The sequence below is a fragment of the Trematomus bernacchii genome, unplaced genomic scaffold, assembly GCF_902827165.1.
Source record: "Trematomus bernacchii unplaced genomic scaffold, fTreBer1.1, whole genome shotgun sequence".
In the NCBI taxonomy this organism is placed as follows: domain Eukaryota; kingdom Metazoa; phylum Chordata; class Actinopteri; order Perciformes; family Nototheniidae; genus Trematomus; species Trematomus bernacchii.
Genome location: NW_022987640.1, coordinates 264,826 through 290,805, shown reverse-complemented (window position 1 = coordinate 290,805; position 25,980 = coordinate 264,826). Strand labels below are relative to the sequence as shown.

General features: G+C 40.4%; 1 protein-coding gene across 1 annotated transcript in view; it reads right to left on the bottom strand.

Moving 5' to 3' along the window:
- Positions 1–25,980, bottom strand: part of LOC117484802 (citron Rho-interacting kinase) — a gene marked incomplete in the record, with an annotated part of 91,454 nt that overhangs the window by 55,209 nt on the left and 10,265 nt on the right. The window contains 6 exon segments of the mRNA XM_034133238.1: positions 4,895–4,948; positions 5,422–5,475; positions 7,034–7,204; positions 17,197–17,316; positions 18,235–18,378; positions 23,702–23,800. Coding sequence (XP_033989129.1) covers positions 4,895–4,948; positions 5,422–5,475; positions 7,034–7,204; positions 17,197–17,316; positions 18,235–18,378; positions 23,702–23,710 — 552 coding nt within the window.

Sequence of the window (25,980 nt, the reverse complement as noted above, 5' to 3'; positions counted from 1 at the left end):
AACTGTGACGTCATGACGCAGCAGCGGCAGCACCAGTCGGGCTCTGAGCGGTGGTGAAAAGAGCCGGCGCTAAACCGAAGAACCGGTTCTGAACCAGAAAAGCTCTAGCACGGAGCTAGAAGGGGAAAAGCCTTGGTGTGAAAGGGGTATGAGAGAGATTTGGTTACAAAGAACTCAATGGTGCTCTAGGAGGAGATTCAGGTGATAAGGTGGGGGGGGGGGGTTACCTTGGTTGCTGATTGGCTAATGGTTACACAAGACAAAACATCGTTATGACATCATAAGTGGCCAAAATCTGATCAGCTCATTTTCAGACAGGTTTTTATAAAATGGATCAGGACAAAAGAGAGAGAATCTTTGTTCCTGAAACTTTCAGAGTCTCTTTCACAGAGGGGACACATGTTGATGAAGAAGAGACATGAAGAAGAGGGGACACATGTTGATGAAGAAGAGACATGAAGAAGAGGGACACATGTTGATGTAGAAGAGACATGAAGAAGAGGGGACACATGTTGATGTAGAAGAGACATGAAGAAGAGGGGACACATGTTGATGTAGAAGAGACATGAAGAAGGGGGACACATGTTGATGTAGAAGAGAAAAGAGAGGGGACACATGTTGATGTAGAAGAGACATGAAGAAGAGGGGACACATGTTGATGAGAAGAGACATGAAGAAGAGGGGACACATGTTGATGTAGAAGAGACATGAAGAAGAGGGGACACATGTTGATGTAGAAGAGACATGAAGAAGAGGGGACACATGTTGATGAGAAGAGACATGAAGAAGAGGGGACACATGTTGATGTAGAAGAGACATGAAGAAGAGGGGACACATGTTGATGTAGAAGAGACATGAAGAAGAGGGGACACATGTTGATGAGAAGAGACATGAAGAAGAGGGGACACATGTTGATGTAGAAGAGACATGAAGAGAGGGGACACATGTTGATGTAGAAGAGACATGAAGAAGAGGGGACACATGTTGATGTAGAAGAGACATGAAGAAGAGGGGACACATGTTGATGTAGAAGAGACATGAAGAAGAGGGGACACATGTGATGTAGAAGAGGCATGAAGAAGAGGGGACACATGTTGATGTAGAAGAGACATGAAGAAGAGGGGACACATGTTGATGTAGAAGAGACATGAAGAAGAGGGGACACATGTTGATGAAGAAGAGACATGAAGAAGAGGGGACACATGTTGATGTAGAAGAGACATGAAGAAGAGGGGACACATGTTGATGTAGAAGAGACATGAAGAAGAGGGGACACATGTTGATGTAGAAGAGACATGAAGAAGAGGGGACACATGTTGATGAGAAGAGACATGAAGAGAGGGGACACATGTTGATGTAGAAGAGACATGAAGAAGAGGGGACACATGTTGATGAGAAGAGACATGAAGAAGAGGGGACACATGTTGATGAAGAAAGACATGAAGAAGGGGCACATGTTGATGTAGAAGAGACATGAAGAAGAGGGGACACATGTTGATGTAGAAGAGACATGAAGAAGAGGGGACACATGTTGATGTAGAAGAGACATGAAGAAGAGGGGACACATGTTGATGTAGAAGAGACATGAAGAAGAGGGGACACATGTTGATGTAAAGAGACATGAAGAAGAGGGGACACATGTTGATGAAGAAGAGACATGAAGAAGAGGGGACACATGTTGATGTAGAAGAGACATGAAGAAGAGGGGACACATGTTGATGTAGAAGAGACAAAGAAGAGGGGACACATGTTGATGTAGAAGAGACATGAAGAAGAGGGGACACATGTTGATGTAGAAGAGACATGAAGAAGAGGGGACACATGTTGAGGAAAAGAGACATGAAGAAGAGGGGACACATGTTGATGTAGAAGAGACATGAAGAAGAGGGGACACATGTTGATGAAGAAGAGACATGAAGAAGAGGGGACACATGTTGATGTAAGAAGAGACATGAAGAAGAGGGGACACATGTTGATGTAGAAGAGACATGAAGAAGAGGGGACACATGTTGATGTAGAAGAGACATGAAGAAGAGGGGACACATGTTGATGTAGAAGAGACATGAAGAAGAGGGGACACATGTTGATGTAGAAGAGACATGAAGAAGAGGGGACACATGTTGATGTAGAAGACATGAAGAAGAGGGGACAATGTTGATGAAGAAGAGACTGAAGAAGAGTGGACACATGTTGATGTAGAAGAGACATGAAGAAGATGGGACACATGTGATGTAGAAGAGACATGAAGAAGGGGGACACATGTTGATGTAGAAAGACATGAAGAAGAGGGGACACATGTTGATGTAGAAGAGACATGAAGAAGAGGGGACACATGTTGATGTAGAAGAGACATGAAGAAGAGGGGACACATGTTGATGTAGAAGAGACATGAAGAAGAGGGGACACATGTTGATGTAGAAGAGACATGAAGAAGAGGGGACACATGTTGATGAAGAAGAGACATGAAGAAGAGTGGACACATGTTGATGTAGAAGAGACATGAAGAAGAGGGGACACATGTTGATGTAGAAGAGACATGAAGAAGAGGGGACACATGTGATGTAGAGAGACATGAAGAAGAGGGGACACATGTTGATGTAGAAGAGACATGAAGAAGAGGGGACACATGTTGATGTAGAAGAGACATGAAGAAGAGGGGACACATGTTGATGTAGAAGAGACATGAAGAAGAGGGGACAATGTTGATGTAGAAGAGACATGAAGAAGAGGGGACACATGTTGATGTAGAAGAGACATGACGAAGAGGGGACACATGTTGATGTAGAAGAGACATGAAGAAGAGGGGACACATGTTGATGTAGAAGAGACATGAAGAAGTGGATTTTGCATAATAGGAGACCTTTAATAATAATAATAATAATACATTGAATTTTTATAGCGCCTTTCCCAGTGCTCAAAGACGCTTAAAATAGTTCTTAATAGAACTGAGAACTTCCACACCACCACTATGTGCAATATAAATACCATTACAATCATTACAAAACACTCTCTATAAAAAAAAAAAATATATATATATGTTAGTAATTTAGTTTTTGGGAGAAGGGGTGGGATTAAATAAGTCTGAACTTTAAGTAGATAAGTAGATTATTTATTTATACATTATTTATTTATACATCAGTATACAATCAGTAATATTTTGTATATCAATTTGACACTGATTAATTTTGTATTGTATAATAATTCTCATGTTAAATGTTTGTATTATTGTTTTACACATCCGAAATAAATCTAATCAAATCAAAAAATCTAATCTCTGCTATATAACATGTGCAATATTATTATCATTAACACTGTTCTATAATGGCAGATATAATAATCTGCCATTACGTTTTTTACACTACTGAATACTGTTAATATTTACATTAATGATGTGACCGTCTATGTTTCCTGTAGTTATTGAATTACTCTTTTTTCTGCACTGTTAGTGTACAGTTTGATTATCATGCTGCTGTGTTTATTGTATTGTTGTAACTCTGGCACAACAGTTTTCTTCGGGATAAATAAAGTCCTATCTCATCTTATCCTTTATCTCTAAAGCTATTCCTCTATTTTTGATATTTGTTTTATTATTTATTAATGTTCCACAATGAAAGACCCATGGAAACAACAATTAACAATTAAATACCAATTCAAATAAAGTAATAGTAATTAATACAACTATAAATGTAATGATATTAATAACAAACTTAAATCTCCAAAATAACGTCAGACTGGTTTTAAACTCATACCTTCTTTCTATTGGCTCCCTGTTTGTTTTAGACTTGACATTTAATCATTTTTTAGTCACTTGTGAGTGAGTGTATGTGTGTGTGTGTGTGTGTGTGTGTGTGTGTGTGTGTGTGTGTGTTTGAGTGTGTGTGTTCTTCTGTGTCTGTGTGAGTGTTTTTGTGAGGAGAGTGTGTGTTGTTCGTAGTTTGTGGTGATGTGTGTAGTGAGTGGTGTGTGTGGTGTGTGTGTGTGTTGGTGTGCGTGTGAGTGTGTGTTGTGTGTGGTGATGTGTTGGTGTGTGTTGTGTGTGCAATGTGTGTGTCGTGTGCGCTGGTGTAATTGAATGGAGTGTGTGTAGGTGTGTTGTTGTGTGTGCGTGCGTCGTGTTGGGTTTGGTGTGAGTTGTGTGCGTGTGTGCTGTGTTGTGGTGTGTGTGATTTGTTGGTTGTGTTTTTTTGTTGTGTGTAATGCTATGAGGTGTGGTAGGTGTGTGTGGGTTGCTGTGCGTGTGTGTGTGTGTGTGGTATGTGTGTGTGTGCGGTTGCGTTGCGTGTGTTGTGTGTGTGTGTTGTGGCGTGTGTGCGTGTGTGTGGTGTGTGTGTGTGTGTGTGTGTGTGTGTGTGTGTGCGTGTGTGTTTCTGTGTGTGTTTTTCACTTAGATTTGATTTCACATTTTAATTTTTTTTTTTTTTTTTAAACCCCAACACTTGCAGAAAGGTTGGCTGCATATACGCTCTTTGTCTTTCTTGTATGTGATATTGTCTTTTTATTACTTGTAGTTATATTATTTACTATAACCAGTATATTTGATCCTTGTCCTTGAAAGGCGCCTCTAAATAAAATGTATTATTATTTATTATAATTATTCTCAGCACCACAACGTCATTTTCTCTCTGCAGAAAGTTTTAAATAATGTTATTTTAAATATTCATTTTTAGAGAAAAGACAATGAGGACAAAGTCATCTGAACTCATGAGGCACTCGAGTTTGGTTGCTGATAATGAGGCAGTAACTTTTGAGTTAATAAAACAGAGCCCATGATTTATGAATGGGGTCAGGGAGGGTAAAGAGGCAGACATCTGGAAGGTTAAAATGCAGTTACAGCTCATGCATTTGGGAGCATCAGCTCGTATGAATTATTCATGAATGTTCCCAGAGAAAATACCTTGGTATGTTTCTCTTGGAGCTCCTGGATCTTGCTCTGCTGCTCAGTGTTGGTCTGAAAAACAGAAGCAGTCCTTATGATGAAGATTCATATTCAAGTTTATCATCCTCTGTTCAAATATATTTTAACTCGTCAGCGTCGTTATCTAGACATCCTCATCAATCACAGAATCAAATGAATTCATTTTAAAACAATTGATTGGATAGTGATGCAACTAATAACTATTTTCATTCATTAAAATGCCCATTCTTTTCTAGATTAGTAATGTAATAATTAGTGGTATCAAAATATGCTTCCCAGCTTCTCAAATTTCAAGATGATGTCTTAAAACATATTTTAACGATTAAAAAAACACAGAAAATAAGCAAATCTCCATGTTTGAGAAGCTACAAACTGCATTTTCTGATATGTTTGAATGAAAAACTTTTACTTGAACAATGAATCAATAAGCAAAAATAGATGGAACAGATAGATATTATTCTATCTCTTCCTATCTTGCAGCTTATATAATGGATTTAAATGTCTACCTTCTCCAACTTGCCGACCTGCTCCTCGACGTCTGCTTTGCCTTGCTCTTTGACCTGTGGAGATATGAGACACTTTAGTGGGGGTCATGGTAAGGCGACAGAAAAGTAGACACTTCATAATAACTTCACGTCTGTCTGCATCATATCTCTAGGACCGTTCTACTTCCTGTTTGGTGTGCATGTTGCTGAGGACACAAAGGATGTTGGTGCCCCGTGTGAGGCTGCTTGGGTTAAGGTTAGTCTTTATGTGTCTTAAAACTTTTACTTTCTTCTAAAAGCTCTTATAAACTTAAAGGTAGGGTAGGTAAGTTTGAGAAACCGGCTTGAGATACACTTTTTGTTATATTCCATGGAATGCTCTTAACATCCCGATAGCAATGAATATCTTAAGGCCTGTACTACGAATCCAGTTCAACAGACCCTGGATATGTTTGAGTTATCTGGCTTAAAGGTGGGGTATGTAATTTATTTCAGAAACACTTTTTGTTATATTCCATGGAATGCTCTTAACATCCCGATAGCAATGAATATCTGAAGTGCTTTGACAAAAAAATCCATAAAAAAATGTCATCTGTGGAAGCCGTGGTACTGTAACAAGTACGACCAATCATCTGAGCCGGCCCGGCTAAAATAACTGGATGGCCTACCTGCCTGTCAGCCTTCCATCTGTGCACACACTTATCTCGTGCCCTCATTGGTCATGTGTGCGTTCGTGTGTGTTGGAGGAGGGGCTCTGTAAGGAAGTGGCAGATTTTCTCCAGTTGTGTATTTTCAAATTCTAACGATCTCGAGCCGGTTTCTCAAAATTACCTACCCCACCTTTAAGGCAGACTCATTTAAAGGATACTATAAATACTCATTTATGGAGGTCATAATGTTTAAAGGGGAGCTTTAGCACTTTAGCACTTTAGCACTAAGCAATCAACTTCTATTGATAAAGCCCAATATCACAATTGTACATTTGTATCAAGGGGCTTTACAGTTGATTCAGAATACAAATATGACCCCCGCTGTCCTTAGACCCTAAATCGGACAAGGTCAAACTCCCAAAGAGACCCCACAGTCATTGGGAAACGATGGAAGGAACCCCTCAGTTAACGAAAGTGACCCTATAGTCTGAAACCCCCCCAAGATGAACAAATGAAACCCCACGGCTAACGAATGACACCCCAGGGTTATCGAATGAAAGAATGAAACCCCACGTTTAAATTAAAAAGATAAAACATTTTCAACATAGGTAGTCCAAGAAACACTGCCGTAAACACTTGATGTTCCTCGAAACCCCAGAAGCAGATAAAAGCCAGAACGACTCGAAACCATCACTGTTTCTAAACCTAGTATCTAACACAGGGTCCCTCGATTCAATAAAGTCAGACTGAAGCATCCTCTGTGCTTCAGTCTGTCCTCTCAGTAAACACAGAGCTGAATCCAGATCAAGTGCACGCTGACGGCTCTTTGAGCAGCTTCTCTCTCACTGATTGTGCTGTTATGTTAAATGTTTGATGTTCATGTATTGTGTTGATATATGTCTGTTGATGTGACACATGGAGCTGCTGGGATGCTGCTACAGACTATCCCTGTTTCCATGATGCCTTCGGGGTCCTTTACAGACCTTCTGCATCCTCAGCTGGTATTCGGCTGCCTTCCTCTTCAGATCCTCGCTGGACTGACGAGACTCTTTCAGCTCAGACTCGTACAGGTCGCTACGACGACGAGCAGCTGACAGGTCCTCCTCCAGCTGACGGATAGAAACCGTCATCTCCTCCACCTGAGCATGGTACTCCTGCAGAGGAAACAAGGAAACCACTGGGTGAGAGACGAGAGGAGACGAGAGGTTTTCTTGGTTTTTAAAATCCCTTTTATTAAACTATTGCACTTTCAGCATAACATGTTTACCTCATCACTTGAGGGAAGAACACAACAATCAAGAGAGAGAGGAGAGAGAGGAGAGGAGAGAGAGGAGAGAGAGAGAGGAGAGGAGAGGAGAGGAGAGGAGGATGAGGAGAGGAAAGGAGAGGAGAGGAGAGGAGAGGAAAGGAGAGGAGAGGAGAGGAGAGGAGAGGAGAGGAGAGGGGAGTAGAGGAGGGAGAGGAAAGGAGAGGAGAGGAGAGGAGAGGAGAGGAGAGGAGAGGAGAGGAGAGGAGAGGAGAGGAGAGGAGAGGAGAGGAGAGGAGAGGAGAGGAGAGGAAAGGAATTCAGAGGAAGTGAAAGGAAAGGAAGAATAGGAAAGGAAAGGCAATTTTGGGAGGGTATAGGGACAAGGGAAGAGGAAAAGGGGAGACGACACAAGACCAGACAAGGCAGGGTTTCCGTTAGCCGGTAATTACCGGTTTTTTAGCTGGTAACATTATTAAAAAACGGTAAATTCAAAACCTGCCGGTCAAAATGTCCGGTAATAATTAGGGATGCTCCGATCGATCGGCCGCCGGTCATTATCGGCCGATATTCACTTTTAATAGTTCGATCGGTGCTCTCTATAAAGGCCGATCAGGAGAGCTGGATCTGATCGATATGGATATAAACGCAAGTGAAGTATAACCGGACGCGAGAGAGAGATCAGATCAGCTGCTGAGTCTGACGGAGACACGCAGCTCTGCATGATCACCTGAAGCCCCGCCCACTGTTTAGCGAGCTGCATGAGAAACCGACCGGCTGTCATAGAGCTGCAGATAATTGAATATTATCAGGGCAATCTTTCACAAGTGGTTACAAGCACTAAAATTGGCACATATACTCCATGGAGGTTACTCTTTTGAAAAAGCACGTTAGCCACTCAAAAATCCAAGATGGCGGCCATTTTTCAAGATGTGTTATTATTCAAAGTTAATGTAAACTTTTGAATAATGTACTTTATCTACTATAAGTAGTTTGTTTGAATGTAATAAGTATGTTGTTTGTTGTTTGTGGAGCGCATCATTTATTGAAAAATGAATCTGAACTTTTCGATCTGTTATTATAAACTGAAGCAATATAAAAATGAGCCCCTTTTACTGAGTTTTAAACATCAGTATATCCGCTCATTACCTGCTAACGGAAACTCTGCTACACAATTCTTATTATTATTATTGAAACATGACCCGTAAGTTTAGAATTTGTCCGGTAAAATAAATTATTTCCGGACATTTGACAGGCAAGAAAAAAATCCTAGCGGAAACCCTGAGACAAGGTGAGAAGATGAGTCGAGACGAGAGGAAAGGAAAGGAGACAAGAGAAGATAGAAGGGGGAAAGAAAAGGGAAGGAGAGGAGCAATAGCCCTATACTCAAAAAAGGAGCGTTAACATTTAAGAAAATGTGTATTTCCATGAAGATAAGAGTACTTTAGTGAAGCTCATATTTCTGCCTCAAAGTAGGAATAGGACGGTCTCTTCATATTTAGTCTCCTCGTAAGTCCTTGATTCCATTAACCTGGAGAAACAGTTTTAAGAGTGCCCTTCCAGCGGAGCAGCAAATGATGTCTAAAGTGGCAAAGAGCTGTCCTTCTGCCCAAAAGCAGTTTGAGCAGAAGTGTTGCATCATTTACAGGAACAAAGTCATTCATAAGAGATGCGTTTTAGATGGTCCAGACGCACATTCAAAGCTCACACCATGAACACAGCTCCATGCAGGTCATTCAAGACGCTTGTTTGAAAGCCATTACATGTCACATCTGATGGAGAGAGACACTTTCGTTCAGCCGGAGTCACTTCATGCACACGTCTGTTCAGGAGGAATTAGACACACTCTAACAGATTCACCTCCTGTCTGTCAGGAGGGAAGGATCCTGCAGTGACACACGGTGAAACTGATGGAGTCACACTGATGGGGAGCATTACAGATTTAACCGTGAATCTCTGATACACTTTCATCACTAACATTATCATGCAAGGTTGTTGAGGAAGTCAAAAAAAGGTTATATTTGTTATATACTTTTCAAGTGAGTCCAGTGTACAGAATAAAAAATAAACACATGGACCGATAATACACAAACATATATTATTACAATTATGAAAAGCTTTTTTTAACGTAGGTGTGGTTGGAAATACATAAGTACAAGTTTAATGGAGAACCAATTATGTACTTAATGTTAAAATAGGCAATACAATCTTTTCCCAATGTCAGTAGACCAGTATGCATTACTTTGTTTCTTTCTTATTATTTATTAAATAAATTATAATGATAATAATATATAAAATTGTTGTTATTATTATATTTTTTTATTTATTATGTTTTTATGTATCTATTATAAAGAACTTATAACGAAGAACTTCTTCGGGCTTTGACAATTAATGTCTGCCCAGAATGTCACGAGACGACAAGAAACCACGGTGCTTTGTTCTTCTCCAACATGTACTTAATTAAATGCCACTCGCATTCAAAAATCATGGAAATAAAAGGGAAATTATGTAAATTAAATACAGACATGTGAGCTTATCTCTGTTTTATTATTATTCTATTATTATTATTATTTATTTATTTTATTCAGTATTTATTATTATTACTATTTTTATTATAATCAAATGTTTTTTATTATTATTTTAATTGTTGTTATTTATTATTATTCCCATTATTTTAATTTAGTTTTACTTGAAAGTATTATTTATATTTTTCTACTGCTTTTGGATTTAAGGAAAATGTCAAACTATATGCAAAAACAACACAACTCAAAAGTTTGGATTTTGAACGTTTATAGACAAACTAAGTCAATAAATACAAGTCGAAAAAAACTGCAGTCCCATCCCATGAGCAATCTCATTCCTCTGCATGTTTTTAAAGCTAGGTTAAATGAAATGCTCGTTGATACTATGGGTACTTGTAAATGTCTATAGCTATATAAATGTATCCTGTAAATATAATGTATGATGTCCTTTATTGTTTTATATTTCATGTGGAACCTATATGCTGCAGGTCTCCCTTGAAAAAGAGATATATGATCTCAATGGGACCAATCTGGTTAAATAAAGGTTTGAAATTAAATGAAAAATAATATAATTGTGAAATATATTGACTTTCTTACCTTAAAGTGGACCTATCATGCTATATTTGAATAATATAGTGTAGGACCATACCTATATAAGGCATATTTATACTTTTTTCTTTTCAAAATACCAAACAGATCATGCATTTTAGCCATGCCTCATTTTGATCAATTTGACAATTTCTAGCTCTGTTTTTGCAAGGGCTGATTCAGTGAGAACAGCACCATCTACAGGCCTGGCATATGTACTACAGCGTCTCCAGCGCTTTCGAACGGCAATGGCCGTGGCTGTCTCCTCCTGATTGGTGGAGTTGGCCCAATAGCCGTAGCGCCACCGTCCTGACGTCAGGACAGTGTTCAAATCTGGATCAGTTTTTATCAGATCCGTTGCAGCCCCTTTTTTAGAGATTTGGGTATGGAGGAAAATAGAGAGGGTTGTGTTTTCTGACACTTGGTGAGTTCCCTGGAACACCGGGGACACATATTCATGTAGAAAAGACGTACAAAAGTGCATTTTGCATGATAGGTCCCCTTTAAGATCCAGTTAATCATGCATGCATTCACAACACATGCATACATTGAGGGCCCTTAAGTGTCCTTTCCTTCTAACCCTAATTGGTTTCACAGCCATCATATGAAGCCTGTGTTTCCTCAGCAGCTCTTTGGTGAAACGTCTCTCTGCATATGTTTGCAGGTCTTAATGGCTCCGGCACAGATTGCTTTTATTTAGAAATGATTAAACCCCCCAATCTCTCCAGTTTGCTGATCCAACACTGCAGCTTTCTGCAGGAGAATGATACACAGAGCAGTGGTGTGACAGAGCGTGGGAGACAGATGCTTTTCAAGATGAAATGCTGGATTTATCCGCCGTAAACACCCTGCTGGGATCCACCAATGGGAACACAGAAACATATAATATGCATGAGGAGGACAATATCCTCGTAGATGTGAAGATGCAGACTATTCCCTCCTTGATTTAATCATATTTTATCCATATAAGGATTGCTTTGAGGTCTATTTTCAACTTCCCACAGCCCAAAATAACGTTTACTCGCACCTCAGTGTAGAGGAATATTACTCTGAATACCCTGCTGCCAGTATTTACCTTCAGCTAGTGCCTGAAGAGCGCTACTGGCACACACATCTTGACCTTTATTTGGAAAACCCCTGGACAATATATACTGAGGTGGGAAATACACTTTGGGACTAATTCACACCACAAATGTCTAACCAGCGATCTAATATGTGTAAAAAACAGGGAGAATAAAAGCTCACACTCAGCTGTTCAGGCTCTCCTCTACATAGCAACATGCTACAATTATCTTTACTATTTAGATGTGGCTGAGGAGAAGGACACCTTTCCCCCAAAAATGTCCTCCAGTTCCACCTAAGGGACACCCCGGGGGCTTCAGTGCTTAAATAGGAAGCAGCGTCTTAAAACCTCTTGGGGAAGTCTGTGTTCAGCATTTCTGTAACTTTCTCTGTCTAGCAAACTCTCTGCTCTCTTATTTTCTCATGCATCTATTCCCGTCACTTCTCATTTGCACAATTGAGCTCAACACAATCAAAGTGAGGAGAGATGGTCCAAAGTGTTCCCCCCTCTTTATCTGCATGTGTACGAGTCATTGCTTGAGGACAGTGAAGATGTACAGAGAAGATGGAGGTCAGTGAGGGATGAAGGCGGCTCTTTGACCCACGTCCGAGTGCAGCCGTTCAGAACAAGTTGGTCTTCAAACCCCCAGTTTAGTTCAAGCATCCTGAAGTGGAAATCTCCAAATAACACAATGGTGCTTGAGCCCATGACCCACGGATGAATAAGTGGCACATTTGTATGTATTTGTGTGTTATATATTGTGTTCAGTCTGTGGGGATTTACCCAGAAAATATGCAGATAATCAACTCAAGTCACTATTTATCCTATAGCTCACAAAGTTCTCCTTTGACCCTCGCAGTGAATAAGGAAAAACTCCCTGATGCAAACAGAGTATTTCTTTCTGCTGCAGATCACATTGAAAGCATTTAAGCACAAGTTGACTTTCATGGTAAAGTAGTTACAATAAAGTACGATGCACGCCAGATCATACCCAATACCATTCTTCAAAAATGAGTCTACAAAACAAGACAAAGTTTGAACAACGTTTCTGCACATATTTACAAGATATATTACATCTGCACAATGACTACTTTTTCTGTCGCTACTTTCACTATATTTTGATGAGAATACTTTTCTACTTTTACTTGAGTTACATTTTGAATGCAGGACTTTTACTGTAACAGAGTATTCCTACACTCTGGTACTTCTACTTTTACTCAAGTACAAGATCTGAGTACTTCTACTTTTACTCAAGTACAAGACCTGAGTACTTCTACTTTTACTCAAGTACAAGATCTGAGTACTTCTACTTTTACTCAAGTACAAGATCTGAGTACTTCTACTTTTACTCAAGTACAAGATCTGAGTACTTCTACTTTAACTCAAGTACAAGATCTGAGTACTTCTACTTTTACTCAAGTACAAGACCTGAGTACTTCTACTTTTACTCAAGTACAAGATCTGAGTACTTCTACTTTTACTCAAGTACAAGATCTGAGTACTTCTACTTTTACTCAAGTACAAGATCTGAGTACTTCTACTTTAACTCAAGTACAAGACCTGAGTACTTCTACTTTTACTCAAGTACAAGATCTGAGTACTTCTACTTTTACTCAAGTACAAGACCTGAGTACTTCTACTTTTACTCAAGTACAAGATCTGAGTACTTCTACTTTTACTCAAGTACAAGACCTGAGTACTTCTACTTTTACTCAAGTACAAGACCTGAGTACTTCTACTTTACTCAAGTACAAGACCTGAGTACTTCTACTTTTACTCAAGTACAAGACCTGAGTACTTCTACTTTTACTCAAGTACAAGACCTGAGTACTTCTACTTTTACTCAAGTACAAGACCTGAGTACTTCTCCCCCTCTGATCATATTAATCATATAAACAGTAGAGAGTCTCTCTTCAGGACAGGATGCTTCCCCCTCTCTCAGATCAGTGTTTTCAGGGCGGTAAATATATATATATTTATATCCAGTGATTTTCCTCCAGCAGTACGAGCTGCCCACTGCATCAGCGCTCTCAACACTCGTAGGTATACCATGGCTCTCGTCTCCATAGAAACGGTTGCACAATGTATTGAGTGCTTGGAAACCCGCACTAGTGTAGGCTGAGAAAAAAACGACTGCTTTTTCTATTACCTTTTCGCTATTCAAAACAACAAATGGTGCATAACGGCACGAAGAGGATTACTCATGCTCTCTATCTGTTGTCCTAAACTGTCAATCTCCTCACAGCTCCACACACACACACACACACACACACACACACACACACACACACACACACACACACACACACACACACACACACACACACACACACACACACACACACACACATACACACACACACACACACACACTCAGTAATTAAAGGCTGTGTGTACAGTAAGCCTCCCGTCTCTTTATACATCAACAGAGGTTCACACTGCGTTGACCCAGCAGTCTTGATACTATCTTGTCACTTTTTATAGAGTGTTACACTTCCTATAATTACATCATGAATAATGTGTTGCATTAACCATCATCCTACCAGCTGGGGTGGCTGCAGAGACACATTTAGATTGGGTCTTATAGGTGCTTTATGCTTTCATTTCATTTTTTTTAATGATTTTGACGATCAATTCTCTCCATAATTATTTTTATTTTGTATCATTATTATTATTTGTATTATTATTTAATTATTATTTCGTTATTATTATTTATTATCATTATTTAATTATTTATTATTATTAATATTTTATTTTTGTTTTTAACGTTTTATTTTTGTATACCATATTTCTATTGGTTTTTTTGTGTGTTTTCTAACCAGTGTTTTTGGTCATGTGTTGATGATGCTTGCCACTATAAGGTAGATGTTAGTGTCTGGATCTTACTGATGTTGATTAAAGCGAGTCCTTAAATAATTGATCCTGTAACTGTACATCCACCAGGCATACAGAAACCCCCAAAAAACTTTTAAAAAATGTTTAAATGCCAAATATTCATTACAGTGTTTCCCTACTGTATTTGAATCTGTGGCAGACCGACACTAAATGCTGCAGAGAACAATCATCCCTCCGTGAATGAGACAAGTGTCTGTGGTTAGTTCAGACATCAGTAATAAAGATTACAGTCTGAGGGGATAACAGCAGATCAGTGGTGGGTTTGTTATCTAAACTGCTATGATCAGTTTAACAGAACAAGTCCTGATTTAATGTCACACATTTCTAGTTATTTTAAAAACAGACACAGATTTACCTTGTGTGTTAAGTCTCTCTTCTTACTTTCCTGAATTAGTAATAGTCTCTTTCTTTAATTGCATGTCAATACTGTTGTGATAAGAAGTTGTGATGGTTGTCTCTTTTCAATGCAACACTGTAGATAAACCCTGCTGTTATACAAGCATTACAAAGTGAAATGATTTCAAAATGGACATGATGGGTACTGCATGTGAGACATTTCTGAACATGCTACTTATCCAGAGTGCTGCACATGTCTCATTAACACTTACCACCCACACACTCACACTCAGTGACCTGACCTGCTCCATCTGGCTGACATTATGAAATGCTGCTTCTGCTTTATTTCTGCTTCATATGCCACTGCAAATATGTTCCTGTTTGATTTTGGATTATTGCAGAAAATAATCTCTGTGTCAAACAAACATTTATGATTCTTACACGTTTAGTTCAGCGGGATAATCTCCCCATATTAACACCACTTTATGATTTCTGAAGTAAAAAGCTAATGTTGGGCTATAAAGGAACTACAGCACGGTCACATGACTTCACGTCACCACCGCTACGCTAAAGGAGGCTAATGTTGGGCTATAAAGGAACTACAGCACGGTCACATGACTTCACGTCACCACCACTAAGCTAAAGGAGGCTAATGTTGGGCTATAAAGGAACTACAGCACGGTCACATGACTTCACGTCACCACCGCTAAGCTAAAGGAGGCTAATGTTGGGCTATAAAGGAACTACAGCACGGTCACATGACTTCACGTCACCACCGCTAAGCTAAAGGAGGCTAATGTTGGGCTATAAAGGAACTACAGCACGGTCACATGACTTCACGTCACCTCCGCTAAGCTAAAGGTGGCTAATGTTGGGCTATAAAGGAACTACAGCACGATCACATGACTCCTCGTCACCACCGCTAAGCTAAAGGAGGCTAATGTTGGGCTATAAAGGAACTACAGCACGGTCACATGACTTCACGTCACCACCGCTAAGCTAAAGGAGGCTAATGTTGGGCTATAAAGGAACTACAGCACGGTCACATGACTTCACGTCACCACCGCTAAGCTAAAGGAGGCTAATGTTGGGCTATAAAGGAACTACAGCACGGTCACATGACTTCACGTCACCACCGCTAAGCTAAAGGAGGCTAATGTTGGGCTATAAAGGAACTACAGCACGATCACATGACTCCTCGTCACCACCGCTAAGCTAAAGGAGGCTAATGTTGGGCTATAAAGGAACTACAGCACGGTCACATGACTTCACGTCACCACCGCTAAGCTAAAGGAGGCTAATGTTGGGCTATAAAGGAACTACAGCACGGTCACATGACTTCACGTCACCACCGCTAAACTAAAGGAGGCTAATGTTGGGCTATAAAGGAACTACAGCACGATCACATGACTTCTCGTCACCACCGCTAAGCTAAAGGTGGCTAATGTTGGGCTATAAAGGAACTACAGCACGGTCACATGACTTCACGTCACCACCGCTAAGCTAAAGGTGGCTAATGTTGGGCTATAAAGGAACTACAGCACGGTCACATGACTTCACATCACCACCGCTACGCTAAAGGTGGCTAATGTTGGGCTATAAAGGAACTACAGCACGGTCACATGACTTCACGTCACCACCGCTAAGCTAAAGGTGGCTAATGTTGGGCTATAAAGGAACTACAGCACGGTCACATTACTTCACTGAATTTCACTCTCTGCCTTTAACGGCTCGTTGTAGCTCCAATAGCTCCAGCCCCCACCCTCCCTGTGAGCACAGTGTGCTCTGATTGGTCGGGACGTTGTGAATCGCGCTGAGCTCCGTGGAGGTGTTGTTTCCTTGTTAGCGATACACAGCCAAACACAGCCAAACTCATCCTGAGCACACACAAAGTCACAGCCGAAGTAAAAACAATAAGTGTGGCTTGATATTGAGTAAGAAAAAGGTTGATAAACGCTGTGAGAATGGGTCTGCAGAGAGAATGGGTCTGCAGAGAGAATGGGTCTGCAGAGAGAATTTTGCCGCGATCCCAACTGTCTGTTATCAGCCTGCAGCCAGGGAGGAGAAATCAGCTGAGCTGCCTGCTCCCTGCACACAGATGTGTGTGTGAGGAAGTCCGTGGATTGGTCAATTTGGACCAATCAGCGGGGGCTTAACGTAACGGCTCCGTGGACGTAACGTAACGGCTCCACGGATTGGTCCATTTCGTTCCGGGTACGGCTTGACATCATGCCGTACCCGGAACGAAATGGAAGAATCAAATGGACAATGACGTATCTCCAACGAGGCGTTTTGGGGAGGTATTTTCTGTGTTAGAGTTTTACTCGCTACAGGGTGTACTTTGAGGGTTTGTGACTCTGCAGACCGTTTACATGCATAAAAACCTTCATAACACACAAGGGGACGGGTAATAACCGGAAAAGCATGACATGGGCCCTTTAATTAGGAAATGTTATATATATTTCAGCATAGTGACAGCACTTCGTTGTTTCCTACCTGCTCCTTGATCTCCTGCAGCTTGTTGCTCTGCTCCCGGATGTCGTGCAGCAGCTGCAGAGCTTTATCGTCTTCCTGTGTCACCTCCATTCGAGCCTGCTCCAAACTGTTCTTCAGACTCTGAAACAAAACAGACACATGTTGAGTCGGAGGATATTCTGTTGGGTACAATTAGATCATCTAAATACAGTTTAAAATCTCTGCAATGGTTACAGCGTACGTTTTAAACAATTTTAATCTAACTTAACTAGATGGTATGCTAAGTAAGGGATAATGTGATGTTATTACACGGCCACATACTAAATAAACAAACTAGCTGACTCCAAATGGACCAATAAGGATTGAGTATTCAAAATAACTACGTCATAAGTTTTGTGATAACACATTTATGACATTTTTCAACCGCAAATTATGTTTTTCAACAACTGTTTTATCTAATAATAAAATGTTCTGCATATTTTGACTTCTTTTCTCAGATAAATCTTGCCAAACTCTTTTGACCTCATCAGAAAAAAAACACAGCATCATCTAGTGGACTGAAAAGTTGAATTTGCAATAGTTATAATGGATATGTTTATTTTTAAAGTCAACTTTATTGTCAATCTTTCAGTTTGTGTGTACAGACAGAGAGATCGAAATACTGTTTCCCACAATATATTTAAAAAGATATACATACATGTATACATACATACACACCTAATCAACATACATAGACACATATATACATATGCCAACATTAAGAGGCATAAATACAGGCACAACAGTCAATATATACAATACAAGATCAATACTTTAAGTCCATGCATTAATAAAATATCATCATGCAAAGTATTGTGATGTCTATAAATCCTCTGTCCATGTATGAACACACTCTTCTGAGGTTATTCTGAACAGATGTAAGGTTCTCCGTGTGTGTGTGTGTGTGTGTGTGTGTGTGTGTGTGTGTGTTTGTGTGTGTGTGTGTGTGTGTGTGTGTGTGTGTGTGTGTGTGTGTGTGTGTGTGTGTGTGTGTGTGTGTGTATGTGTGTGTGTGCTCACAGTGCATTCTGAGATGTAGGTGGCCAGGTCCTGCTCCAGGATGCTCCTCTGGGTCTCTGACTCCTTCAGCTCGATGTCTTTCTGCTGCAGCACAGACTCCAGGTCAGACATCTTCCTCTGCACCAGAGAGACCTGCTGCTCGACCTGAGCACACCGACACACACGCCACTCACTTTAAAATCTAAAAACAATTAGGAAATGTGATATTGAATCACTAAAAACTTCAGCTTGTTATTGTTTTACATGACTGTATTTTCAATGTCAAATGATCTCTCTTTAGCTAAATGTTAAAGGTAGGGTAGGTAAGAGTGGAGAAACCAGCTCGAGTGCGCTAGAATTTGAACGTACACAACCGAAAAATCTGCCCCTTCCTTCAGACTTCCTTACAGAGCCCCTCCTCCAACACACACGAAAGCGCACATGACCAATGAGGGCACGAGATAAGTTTGTGCACAGATGGAAGGCTGACAGGCAGGTAGGCCATCCAGTTATTTTAGCCGGGCCGGCTCAGATGATTGGTCATGCTTTTTACAGCGCTACGGCTTCCACAGATGACATTTTTGTATATATTTATTGTCAAAGCATTTAATATATTCATTGCTATCGGGATGTTAAGAGCATTCCATGGAATATAACAAAAAGTGTTTCTGAAGTGAATTACCTACCCCACCTTTAAGGCTTTTTATTTACCTACTTTTATTTCACATGTTTTTCAGTAATTGAAAGGGTTTTAATAACTTTTACAATTGTTTATGGTATGGCCTCTGCTTTGTTTTTATGTCCTTGTTAAGTGCTGCTTTTCTTTGTTTTGTTTGAATTAACTCAATATAATTTGAAATGACGGTTGTCCTGAAAAACCTCTTTATCCTGCTATATTTGAATAATATAGTGTAGGACCATACCTATATAAGGCATATTTATACTTTTTTTTTTTCAAAATACCAAACAGATCATGCATTTTAGCCATGCCTCATTTTGCTCAATTTGACCATTTCTAGCTCTGTTTTAGCAAGGGCAGATTCTGTGAGAACAGCACCATCTACAGGCCTGGCATATGTACTACAGCGTCTCCAGCGCTTTCGAACGGCAATGGCCGTGGCTGTCTCCTCCTGATTGGTGGAGTTGGCCCAATAGCCGTAGTGCCACCGTCCTGACGTCAGGACAGTGTTCAAATCTGGATCAGTTTTTATCAGATCCGTTGCAGCCCCTTTTTTAGAGATTTGGGTATGGAGGAAAATAGAGAGGGTTGTGTTTTCTGACACTTGGTGAGTTCCCTGGAACACCGGGGACACATATTCATGTAGAAAAGACGTACAAAAGTGCATTTTGCATGAAAGGTCCCCTTTAAGTACAAATAAAAGTTACATTTTCTCTGACAGTTTAGTAGCATTTACTAGTTCTTTGGTCCCTAGAAATGTAAGTAGATAAGGTTTTTGTTTTGTTTACAGCGTCCTTTGACAGTGTAGCTGTGTTTAAGAGGCTTTCTTACACTCTAAGACTTGAATAACAATATGAGTAACAATGCATTTGTGACTATGGCTGCAGGATTGGAATAAAAGGACAAATTGTGATTAATTTTCAGGAACATTTCAACCCTGAAATTGGGTTAAATTGATCATTTGTGCATCTTAATTATCATTATCATTAAAATATATATATTAGATTGATCATAGTGTGATGTTTTAAGAGGATCTGTAGCAAACAAATATTTTATTAAATCTCCAGCTCCACACTAAATCATTCAGATGATATTTTTAGCAGTTATTTGAATATTTTACTATTGCGATTTCAATTGTGATTAAAATGTCAATATTTGTACAGCCCCACTTGTGATGTGTGAGTATGTGAGTATGTGAGTGTGTGTGTGTGTGTATGTGTGTGTGTGTGTGTGTGTGTGTGTGTGTCTGTCTGTTGTGTGTGTGTGTGTGTGTGTGTGTGTGTGAGTGTGTGTGTGTGTGTTGTGTATGTGTGTGTGTGTGTTGTGTTTGTGTGGGTGTGTGTGTGTGTGTGTGTGTGAGTGTGTGGTGTGAGAGTGTGTGTGTGGTGTGTGTGTGTGTGTGTGTGGTGTGAGTGTGTGTGGTGTGTGTGTGTGTGTGAGTGTGTGTGTGAGAGTGTGTGTGTGGTGTGTGTGTGGTGTGTGTGTGGTGTGGTGTGAGTGTGTGTGGTGTGAGTGTGTGTGCGTGTGTGTGTGGTGTGTGAGTGTCTGGGTGTGTGTGTGTGTTTGCAGTGTGTGTGTGGAGGTGTGGGTGTGTGTGTGTGTGTGGTTGTGTGTGTGTGTGTGTGTTTGGGGTCGTGCTGTTGTGAGTGTGTGTGTGATGTGTGTGTGTGAGTGTGTGTGTTGAGGTGTGTGTGTCGTGTGTGTGTGTGTGTGTGGGTGTGTGTGTGTGTGGGTTGGTGTGTGTGTGTGGTGTGTGTGTGGTGTGTACAGGACTGCACATGTCATTGTAGCGATGATGATACAATAGCTGAGCCTTTAAAGCATTAGGGCCTGAGGAGCATTGGAAAGCAGATACACAGAGATACACACACACACCACACACACACACACACACACACACACACCCACCACACACACACACCACACACCACACACACACACACACACACACACACACACACACACAGTCACTGCAGTCAGTATGCAGACACACACACACAGAAACACGGCGCCACAGCATGGGGAATCCAACCTTATTTTAAGCATCGCTAAGATTTCCCATTCCTAACACACACTAATATAAGTCATGTTCTGCTACGATCATGGGAGTTTGTCTTTGCTGTCAGCTTCTCACTGTTCTGATTCCTATTTAATTAAACGTTCAGGAGATTTATAATTGGAGCTGAATGATCCACAGAAGCCTCTTCCTCCTCGAAACAAACAGATAACAGTTACGCTGATTTAAATGGAGATTAACACTGAATAAAGTGTTTTCAAGAGTTTCTTTAATGGTGCTCGGCTAAACACGGACGTCCCTGAGGGAAATGAGCGCCTAGTTGCCACTGATTAACAGCTTGTTTATCTGACAGTATAAGATTCACGCATTTAGGAGGTTTTTCTAGGAGTCAAACTATGCTCAGAGAAAGATAATTTTCCAAAAAAGACAAAAACAGGTGATTTAAACTGGAAAAATGCAATAATAAAGCAGTTTTAAGTAAAAAAAATCAGTGTTACTCTGGAGCATTGAACGGGCGTCTCAGAGTAGCCACTATTATTTAGTCAGGTTGTTTTTCTGGTAAGTTAAGATCTGGACATAAAGGAGGTTATCCTACAGTAGATCACATGTGTCAAACTCAAGGCCCGGGGGCCAAATCAGGCCCTTGGTGGATTTAATTTCGGCCCGCAGGATAATTTGTAATTACTATTCGATCTGGCCCGCCGGTATATTGCACGCACACCTTCACTCAATCCTGAGGGTCTCCTCAGCTCAGAGCCTGACCCCAAACATTGATGACCTTGCACCCAAGATGAGATGCCAAGTATCTGGCTTGAGCTAGCATCACAGAGCAGCACACTGAGTTTAATGGATGTTTCCTTCTGCACTTTCTCACGACAACAGGGCATGTTTGGTTTGTTCTTTGAGGGAAATAGTTTTTTTGAAGCTGTTGTTGGCCTGTGGAAAAATGTAATCATAAGAAATGACTCTGGGAAAATCTGCAGATAGAGCCATAAGAAATGAATGCAACTGATTATTTAATGTTTCATGTTGTTTTTATAGGCAATAATTTAAAGGGGACCTATCATGCAAAATGCACTTTTGTACGTCTTTTATACATGAATATGTGTCCCCGGTGTTCCAGGGAACTCACCAAGTGTCAGAAAACACAACCCTCTCTATTTTCCTCCATACCCAAATCTCTAAAAAAGGGGCTGCAACGGATCTGATAAAAACTGATCCAGATTTGAACACTGTCCTGACGTCAGGACGGTGGCGCTACGGCTATTGGGCCAACTCCACCAATCAGGAGGAGACAGCCACGGCCATTGCCGTTCGAAAGCGCTGGAGACGCTGTAGTACATATGCCAGGCCTGTAGATGGTGCTGTTCTCACAGAATCAGCCCTTGCTAAAACAGAGCTAGAAATTGTCAAATTGAGCAAAATGAGGCATGGCTAAAATGCATGATCTGTTTGGTATTTTGAAAAAGAAAAAGTATAAATATGCCTTATATAGGTATGGTCCTACACTATATTATTCAAATATAGCATGATAGGTCCACTTTAAGCTTTTCTAGTTTCAGGTTTAATATGTGCAATAAGTTAATTTCAATAAGTTTTGCAATAAACATTGAACCAGTCCGGCCCTCGACTAGTACCGTTTTTTAAATTTTGGCCCACTGTGTATTTGAGTTTGACACCCCTGTCCTAGATGATGAATTATCCAGAGAGGACTTCACATCCTCAAAACAAACGGTGACGAAAGCAGCTTTACATAAAAAATCGGGAAAAAAATGATGCAGTTTGGCTGTCGCTAACATTAGCTCAGCTTGTGTCTCTGAAAACTTCAGATCCAGACGTCCCATGGCTAAAAATCTTCATTCTGTTACACAATAGAGGTAAAAACCAGGAGTATTTCTGCACAAAAGGTTTAGTAAAAATCGATTATCAATAATAAGACGTTTTTTAAAAGAGGGAAAAGAATAATGAGATCTGATGAGAGAGTTATGGGAGGAAAGAGGTTGTTGTAAGCGTTTAATCATTTCGATTTCCTCTCTTTTCAGTTGTGTCCCCTGCATGAAAATAATGTTACCTTTTATTAATATATATATTTCCTAGCAGTTGTTGTACTTTAGTTATTTGTAGTTTAGATTGCTGGCATTGTACCAAGATGGCACAGTGCCAGCCAGCTGTTTGTTAACTTGGGGGTACCTACCTGCCAAGCCCTTTTAAGAAATGTAATGTACAAATTCATGTGTCACCTAGAAGACTCTGACAATCATGTTATCTCGATTTTAATTAACCCTGTGAAGAGTTCTACTCGGTTCTCTTCCATGATTTGGAGACATTGGAGCAATAGCCTCCACAGACAGTGAGCATGTGTGACTAGCTGTAATTGGACTGATTTTATGTTTTTTATCTGTTTGTTTTTTAGTTTTTAATTTATTGATGTGTATCTTGTCCTTCTGTGTGTGATATGGACCTTGAGTCTGAAATAAAGATTGAATTGAATTGTACAACTGAAACAAGGATTGCCCCAATATCACATACAGTCAGAGAATAATACAGACTTTCAAGATACATCAAAACACACACACACGCACGCACGCACGCACGCACGCACGCACGCACGCACGCACGCACGCACGCACGCACGCACACACACACACACACACACACACACACACACACACACACACACACACACACACACACACACACACACACACACACACACACACACACACACACGCAAACTGACGAACAGATGGCTGATTTGTGGAAACAAACTCTTACCATGTGAAGAGTAATACCTGTGACATGTGTCCGGAAATGTTCTGTTTTGTGTTTTTCGATGAGACTTATCCGGTGGAGACAGTGTTTGCAGAGAGTTGATGGAAGCAGTCGCTGATCTGTGGGAGAGAAGAGAGAGAAACATGATGGAAAACTGACTTTATGAACCTCTCCTGAAACCTGAAACCTGAAGGGCTGACACACTTACCCGTTATAATCATACTGTATAGATTTCACTTCAATTTGAATAATCAATCCTCCATATGGGTTCTAACCCTTACCATAAAAGTTCATAAAAGATTACAATTGATCTCTTTAAAGAAGACATATCATTTTTTAGGTTCACACTACAGTAAAGGGAAAACCCCAAAAAGCGTAATAGGGCCTCCTAAAAATGAAGACAAATTACAGGGTGATGAGAAAGCAAAATATATTTGAAACGTTGGAAACATCTACAGCCATATGTGCCTTCTTATAACTAATTTAAACTAATTTTAAATGCTTTTCAAGACACCTGCTACTGGAGATTCAGGTTGTTTTGAAACTAATTTAAAGCAGAATACTTAAACGTCCTTTTACCCAGTTTTGGACAGACTTAGTCTTAATTTAACTCAATTTGGAATAGTAGGTAGATATCCCATTCACTACACACTTCTCATATCAATTTATTTGATCTGATTTATTTAGCAAAATGAAAAAGAAGACACTTTCAGACATGGGGATGCACTGTAAATAACATCATTACAATAACAACATCAACATCGGCTATAGTAGACCATCCAAAATTAATACTGACATGCGTTTGTGTCATAATTAATCATTACTCATCACTTAATCCATATTCTCCTATATTGAAGTCCATAATTAGTTGTAACCCCGTTGAATGTACGATGAGAATGAAGCCGTAGATAGGAAGGATTGCCTTAAAGATATACAAATAAATAAGTATATGTTATGCCAATAAAGATGGGAAAATGGAAAACATCCAAGAAAAGCATAAAGAGAGTATTTCTAATAAACTCCATGATAGACAGTATCCAGTAGATCTAGACATTTGAAACATGCATTACTGATAGCTAATCAAGCAAATGCGCCCTTATTAATTAAAAGCAAATTGCAACACTGACTAACACCACAGTAATTAGCAATCAGCCAGGGGAGACGTATAACACTTATTCACAGATGACTAGCAGATAGAATATGTTGTTCACAGGAGAAACATACTGTGCTGCTGACCAAATCTGCACTCATATTCTCGCTTAACGGCGAGGCTATAAATAGCTCGCTTGTGTTCACACAACAGCTCTTCTTTTACCACCGCTGGATATATTTGGCAGCTTTTGTGACGGTGAGGCAGGCAGCAGAATGAGCGGCAGAGGGAGAATGTCTATTAAAAGCAGAGCTCACCTCCCACTCCTCCCTACAGTAACACGCTCCACTCATGAAGACTCCAGTGTGGATTTACTGCTGCATTATTGAGTATTATCATATATATTATCTGTGTTTCACTGTGCTGTAAAGAGTGGTGCAGAGATTACGTATCTTTGCAAACAAAAGGGCTACAGTTGAATTTCGAATATTGCAATACTGTGGCAAATATAAGTTAATTATATGTTTTGTTCAGCAGGATAATCTCCAGGATAATGATTTTGGAAGTAAAAAGCTAACATTAGGCTATAAAGGAACTACAGCACGGTCACATGACTTCAGGTCACCACCGCTAAGCTAAAGGCGGCTAATGTTGGGCTATCAAGGAACTACAGCACGGTCACATGACTTCACGTCACCACCGCTAAGCTAAAGGCGACTAATGTTGGGCTATAAAGGAACTACAGCACGGTCACATGACTTCACGTCACCACCGCTAAGCTAAAGGTGGCTAATGTTGGGCTATAAAGGAACTACAGCACGGTCACATGACTTCACGTCACCACCGCTAAGCTAAAGGCGGCTAATGTTGGGCTATAAAGGAACTACAGCAGGGTCACATGACTTCACGTCACCACCGCTAAGCTAAAGGCGGCTAATGTTGGACTATAAAGGAACTACAGCACGGTCACATGACTTCACGTCACCACCGCTAAGCTAAAGGCGGCTAATGTTGCGCTATAAAGGAACTACAGCACGGTCACATGACTTCACGTCACCACCGCTAAGCTAAAGGCGGCTAATGTTGGGCTATAAAGGAACTACAGCACGGTCACATGACTTCACGTCACCACCGCTAAGCTAAAGGCGGCTAATGTTGGGCTATAAAGGAACTACAGCACGGTCACATGACTTCACATCACCACCGCTA